The 6765-nt window shown below is 48.1% G+C and overlaps 1 protein-coding gene across 1 annotated transcript in view; it reads right to left on the reverse strand.

Moving 5' to 3' along the window:
- The window catches only part of PMFBP1 (polyamine modulated factor 1 binding protein 1), a 36577-nt gene that overhangs the window by 9388 nt on the left and 20424 nt on the right, over positions 1 to 6765 (reverse strand). Inside the window, exons 6-10 of the mRNA XM_007463001.1 lie at positions 5379 to 5505; positions 5124 to 5281; positions 3469 to 3709; positions 901 to 1090; positions 583 to 736 (exon numbers count right to left, since the gene is read on the reverse strand). Coding sequence (XP_007463063.1) covers positions 583 to 736; positions 901 to 1090; positions 3469 to 3709; positions 5124 to 5281; positions 5379 to 5505 — 870 coding nt within the window. The remainder of the gene's footprint in view (positions 1 to 582; positions 737 to 900; positions 1091 to 3468; positions 3710 to 5123; positions 5282 to 5378; positions 5506 to 6765) is intronic.

Here is a 6765-nt window from a genome sequence, read left to right on the forward strand (position 1 = left end):
TAATAAAAAATTTCCTCTTAGGTTCAGCAACAGTTTTTCTTTGTTAAATTAGAAATACCAACTTTTTATTTATAGATCCAGGTTCCACTTACTTACCAAGTCTTTCCACATCAAATACTCTTTGAATAAATTTTAAAAAATCTTAGAAAAGCACAAAAGGAATACTTCAAAGTTAAGAAACTTTAAATCGACTGAGAAGGATAGCTTTTGAGTCCTAGAAAAAGAAATAATATTGTCCTTTGACTGTTTTTAAGCTTGGCCCCTGAAAATGCTTATTATTGGTTGTGGGAACTGGAGCTGACTGGCTGGCTTAGCATTCTAAAACAAATTCTAGACAAGTAGTTTGCAATGGATTGGTGGTGGCATATTCCCAAATAAAGAGCAATGCAATTTTTTTTTTTTTTTTTTGACCACACCTCTCAGCTTGCGGGATCTTAGTTTCCCGACCAAGGATTGACCCAGACCCTTTGCAGTGAGAGCTCGGAGTCCTAACCACTGGACCGCCAGGGAATTCCCAAGAGCAATGCATTTAATCTGAAACAGAGCAAACGCTTGAGTTGGCTGCCTACTTGCCCTCCATACCTGGTGTTGAATGTGATTTATACGATCCAGCAGGTCATTCAGTTTTACATCCTGCTCAGCCACTGTCTTCTGAAGCTGCCTCTTTTCCTTCTCTGAAATTTCAAGCTTTCTCGAGAACTCAGATAATTCTGATGTCAGCTCCTCTATCCGTCTCCTAAAGCAAAATGGCAAAAACATGTGGATGGACTTCAGGGTCCATGTCGGTGGACTGTGGGCTGGCTGCCCGGGGCTTGCTACCCAACTCCTGGGCAGCAGCCCACAGGGTCCCAACTGGCTTACGAGGGACAGAGACTCTGTCTGGAGGGGAACCTGTGGTACCTGCTGGGTGCGAGTTCCTCCTCAGCCATTAGGGAATCCTTCTGCAGCTTCTGAAGTTCTCTCCGGAGCTCCTGGATGGTCTCTGCCTTCTGCTTCTCCAGGCAAATGCAGCTTTGCAGTTTCCTATGGCAATCCTCCAGGTTACCCTTTGCCAGAATGGCCTCTTCTTTATACTGGGCTGCTTGCTGAGCTGCAGAAGACAGGAGACAACCCAGGGCATGTCCATGTGTGAAGGGAGTATGTGTGAAGATAGGACTCTCAAATGAGACCAGTTAAAAAGTCTGTTCCTTGGGGCTTCCCTGGTGGTGCAGTGGTTAAGAATCTGCCTGCCAATGTAGGGGACACGGGTTTGATCCCTGGTCTGGGAAGATCCCACATGCCATGGAGCAACTAAGCCCGTGTGCCACAACTACTGAGCCCGAGCTCTAGAGCCTGTGTGCCACAACTACTGAGCCCACGTGCCACAACTACTGAAGCCTGAGCACCTAGAGCCCATGCTCCACAAGAGAAACCACTGCAATGAGAAGCCTGCGCACCACAACGAAGAGAAGCCCCCGCTCGCTGCAACCAGAGAAAGCCTGTGTGAAGCAACGAAGACCCAATGTAGCCAAAAAAAACAAAAGTCTGTTCCTTCATTCTGTGACTTACTTCAATTTCCAGTCTGTCCTCATCTCTCTCTATTTCATTATCACTCCTAAGGAGCTCTGATAAATTATCTGTCTTCAACTACCCACCAGCCGTGAACTCCTTCTTGACTAAAATTAAATCGGTCGAAATTGCTTGGTATCTCTTCTGTGACTCATCCTGTCATTGAAGACAAATCCTGACCCTCATGGAGTTTAGAGTCTAGTGAGGGAGCTGTAATTGGTTCACCTGACATAGAGAACGCAGTAATGTTAAACTCACACTGACTGTGAACTCAGGAAGGAAGCCCAAAGCGGGGAAGTAGAGTTGGAGATGGACTTATGGAGGAACAGAGGCTGAGCTGGGCCTAAGAAGAAGGAGAAGAAAGGGAATTCTCGGGGTGGGGGGCACAGTGAAGGGAATGGGGGGCATGTGGGAAGATGATGGGAAGATATCAGCTTAACTGGAAAGGAAAGTGGGAAGGAATGGTGAGAGACAGAATTGAGGAAGTGGATGGACTAGAGGGGGTTTTGGAGGACGTTGAAAGGCTGAGAGGAATGTTTAGACATGATTTAGTGGGTTCTTGAGTAGGGACCTGCCATAAAGGAAAGAGGGCTTTAGGAAAATTGGAATGGATTAGAATGGAGAAAGACTTCTGACAATATCCTTTTAGCCCACATCCTTGCCTCCACTGGGTATGAAGGAGTAAGTTGCTTACTGGGGTTTCTCTACACCAAATATCTCCCCACTTCCTGTAGTTCCTCCTATCATTTCTATTTAAATATCACTTTTCTCTCCGTTTTTTTAAGCCTGGGATACTGGAAGAAAGATGGTGTCACTACGGAAATAATTATACACCCGGAAGAAGGGAGGAGGATTTTTTTTAATAGGGAAGAGAGTAGGTTCAGCTTTGGGAATGTTGGGTTAGTGGGGAAGGTGGGTTGGTCAGGTGGAGCTAGTCTCTAAAGACAAGACTGACCAGGTGCCAAGTCAGGGCTAGGGCTCTAGGCATTGGAGTCACCTGCAGAGAAATGCAGCTACAAGGAGCAGAGGCACACATCAAGGAATGAGTGTAGAGAGGAGAGGGCAGAATCTTAGAGATGGGTGACCACTGTCAGGGCAGGAGGGAAAAGAGGAAACAATGGTGAGATTTATGGAAGAACAAGGGACCTGTTGTGTCTCCAAAGCTAATAAACAACCGTTGAGGTGTGGGGGACCAACAGTGTGGACACCCAGAGAGTTAGAGGAGGGTGAGGAAGGAAGACGTGCTTTGGACCTTTTTTTTCCCAAATTGATACATCACTCCATAACATAAAATTTATCCTTTTAAAGTGTACAGTACAGTGGTTTCCAGTAGACTCACAAAGTTGTGCAACCATCAACATCTAATTCCAGGACATTTTAATCACTCAAAGGCAATCCCATTTTCAAGGCAAGAAGTTACTGGTGACTTCTGAGAAAGCGCTTTTGGCAGAGGAGCAAGGACACAACCCACACTGCAAGCGAATGTGTGTGGAGACCAAAAAAGGAGCGTGTTAAAAACCAGGGAAGGAAGAAATGAATGGTGTGACAAAGGTCCCAGAGAAGGTGGAGAGGAATGTGGTGCAAAGAAGCGAGGTACAGAGCCCTGTGCTCTCCGTGGTGAGGAAAGGAGAGGACCTTCAGCTGAGGCTGCAGAGAAAACGGTGGGCGTGTGAGAGCAGCGGTCCGCCTTCCCAACCCGAGCACCTGCTGTGTGATGGGGGCTTCAGAGAAAAGGTAAGGTTGGGGTGAAGGAAGGAGCTTAGAGGGCGGTCCTAACTGCTGTGAGATGCGATGAGATCACGAGGAGATCGAGTGAGAAAGCGGTGACGGAGAGGGACACGGCCATTTGGGGAAAGGAGGGGGCTGCTCTGGCCCCGTGGGTTGGAGTGTGTGGGGATGGTGCTTTCCCGGGGGCCGCACCAGCCAGCCTGTGCTGCTGTTTGGCATCTTCGAGACAGTGCTTCAGCTTCTTGATCTCAGCTCCCAGGTGCCCATACTCGGCCTTGCACTTATCCTGTCTCTCCTCCTGGATGGCAATTTCGAGTTCACTTGTCATGCATTGCTGCTTCTCCAACTCCATCTCCTTTTTTACGAGGGTGTTCTTGACCTGTGCCAGGTCCTTCTCTAGCTCATGCAGCATCTCATCTTTCTCCTGGAGGAGCTGTGGGAAGCAAAGTGTTAATGCTGATAGAGGCCTGAGCAGCGGCAGGGCGAAGTCAGAGATTGTCTTGAGCCCTCTTCCAGCCACCATCTTCTCTTGCCTGGATGTTGCAATAGCCTCCACCTGGGCTCCCTGCCTCCCTGTAGCAGTCAGAGATGGGCTTTTACAAATGCGAGTCAGATCTTGTTATGTCTCTGTTCAAACCTCTACTGGGTCCATCTCACTTAGAAAAAGGCCAAAGTCCTTACAACGACGTCCCGGGATGCTCATGATCTGGTACTTGGCTACCTGTCTAACCTCACCTCTTGCCGCCCCACCCTCTCTGCTTCCGAGCTGACTTCCACCTGAGGGCACTTGCCCTTGATGTTGCCTCTGCCTGGAATATTCTTCAAGACTTTGGCCTGGGTGGCCCCCTTACTTCATTCAAATGTCTGCCCAAATGTCACCTTATCAAAGAGGACTTCCCCGACCACTCTGGGGAAAACAGCCACCAAGCTGTTTTAGGAATTCATTAGTACCTAACATTTTATTGTATATTAGTTTTATTTGTTTGTCTCTAAAGACTGGAATGTAAGCTCCATGAAAATAGGGATGGCACATGTTTTATTATATTCTTCATGCCTAGAAGAGTGCTTGGCATATAACAGGAGCTCAAAAATATCTGTTGAATGAATGTATGAGTGACTCGAAGCTGCTTATCCAGACTCCTTGCTGCTTCTTCAACATCTCTCCAAATACCTCCATTTCGACTCTGGTGAATCACCTCCAGACCTTGAAATAGGAAGTTTGAATGACCAGCCACTCAAATCAATTGGATTATTTCTACTAGCTCTGATCAAAGTTTAGAGTTGAAACAATACTGACTACAAAAACTTACACTGGTTTCAGAGTCTTTCTGCCCTTGGCTCCAGTCTTACGCTTTTCTAGGAGCTTGATTTACGTTGGTAACTACAGACCTTCTAGGGCATAGTTCCACTAACATTTTCAAACTGCCTGGTTTGCATATTTGTAAGTTATTTGTAATTAAAGAACTGAAATTCACATGAAATTGTGACTAAGGCTACACATTATTTTATAGCATTTCTTTCTACTCTTAGGCATAAACAAAAGCATAAGGGAATAATACGAGTGTGTCCCAAACTCACTATTGCAGGGCTGGGGAAGAACCCCTTTCTTACAGAGTTCACATCTCTATTAAGGCCCCTGATGTTTTATTTATTTATTACGTGCCATGAGAAATTCCAAGGAAGAGCTCAGAATTGCCCCTGGGCCTGAAGCACCGCAGTCTCACTGCGCATGTGTGGGTGCTCCCCAAGCAATCACAGCGAGTGCGGGGCCACAGAACCCGCCCCTGCCGAGGCCTGGCCTCGCAGGGCCCTGTTGGCAGTTTCAACCACGGAGCTCCTCGCCTTACCTTGTCTTTCTTCAAACCGAGATTCTGGGTCTCAGTGAACTGCACCTGCAGCTCCTGCAGTCGCCGTTGCAGGATGACGACCTCCTTGTCCTTCCTCTCCACGCGGGCAGATGTCTCTTCCCGCAGCCCGTGCAGGTCCAGCTCCAGCTTCAACATGTCTGCAGCGGGACAAGACAGAGTGCTTCTTGCTCAGAGCGGGGCTCCGGCTTCCTTGGCTCCCTAGCCTCTGCCGCAGCCCGCTGGCCCACGGTTTACCCTTCATGATGCTTTTCTTCTGTTCCGACACGGCTTCTAGTTCCATGCGCAAATCCTTCACGAGGTTCTGGTACTCCTCCACGTGCGAGCACTGGCTGTCTTTCTGCTCCTGCAGGTGCTTCAGTATCTGGGCAGATGGAAGAGCCGGGCAGGGTGAGGACATGGGGGAAGAAGGCTTTATAGAATTCTGAGTGTCCAGAACAGGCAAATCCGTAGGGACGAAAAGTAGAATAGTGGTTGCCAGGGTTTGGCGGAGGGAGGATGGGGGGGGGGGGGGTGACTGCTCGTGGATATGGGTTTCTTTTTGGAGTGATGAAAATGTTGTGGAATTAGTGGTGCTGTTGCCTAACTTTGTGAATACACTAAAAACCAATGATTGTACACTTTATTTTTATTTTATTTTTTTTAAACATCTTTATTGGAGTATAATTGCTTTACAATGTCGTGTTAGTTTTTGCTTCACAACAGAGTGAATCAGCTGTATGTATACATATATCCCTATATCCCCCCCTCTTGCGTCTCCCTCCCACCCCCCCATCCCACCCCTCTAGGTGGTCACAAAGCACTGAGCTGATCTCCCTGTGCATTGTGGCTGCTTCTCACTAGCTATCTGTTTTACGTTTGGTAGTGTATATATGTCCATGCCACTCCCTCAGTTCGTCCCAGCTTACCCTTCCCCCTCCCCATGTCCTCAAGTCCGTTCTGATTGTACACTTTAAATGGTGAGTTTTCTGGTATGTCAATTATATCTCAATTTAAAAAAGTAAAAGGAGAGTTAAAAAAGAAAGGACGTGGCAGACTTCTTCTCATGCTGACACGGAATGGAATGTGCACAAAAGGAGCCACCTCTTCCTCCCTGCAACACTCAGTGTCATTGATAAGGCACCTACTGTGTGCCAGGCACTGTGTGCAGCACTGTAGGTGCTGCAAACAACACAGACACCAATTCTTACCCCCAGGGAGCTGACTTTCTGGTGGGATGAGACAGACAAAAAGCGTAAAGTAGTGACTTACAGAAAACAGAAGTTGATATGTGTTATGGAAGAAACAGAACAGCAAAAGGGGAATGGAGATGTATGGGGCAGGCAGGGGCGAGGCTGTGGGTTACAGTTTTAAATAGGATAGATGCGTTGGCCTCACTGAGAAGGTGGCCTCTGAGCAGGCACTTGCTGGAGGTGAGGGCGTGAGCCATGCTGAGGTATCTGAGGGACGAGCTCTGCAGATGGGGGAGGGGGCAGTGCTAGCTGGTGACAAGGCCCTGGGGGGAGAACATGCAGGAGGCCATGTGGTTAGAGTGGAGTGAGTGATGGGGAGAGAAGGAGGAGGCGAGGAGGTGAGGAAGTTAGGGGGCGGTCACATCACAGAGGGCTCGTAGTCCCTCAGCAGG

This window comes from Lipotes vexillifer, unplaced genomic scaffold, assembly GCF_000442215.2.
Source record: "Lipotes vexillifer unplaced genomic scaffold, Lipotes_vexillifer_v1.1 scaffold70, whole genome shotgun sequence".
Lineage (NCBI taxonomy): Eukaryota > Metazoa > Chordata > Mammalia > Artiodactyla > Lipotidae > Lipotes > Lipotes vexillifer.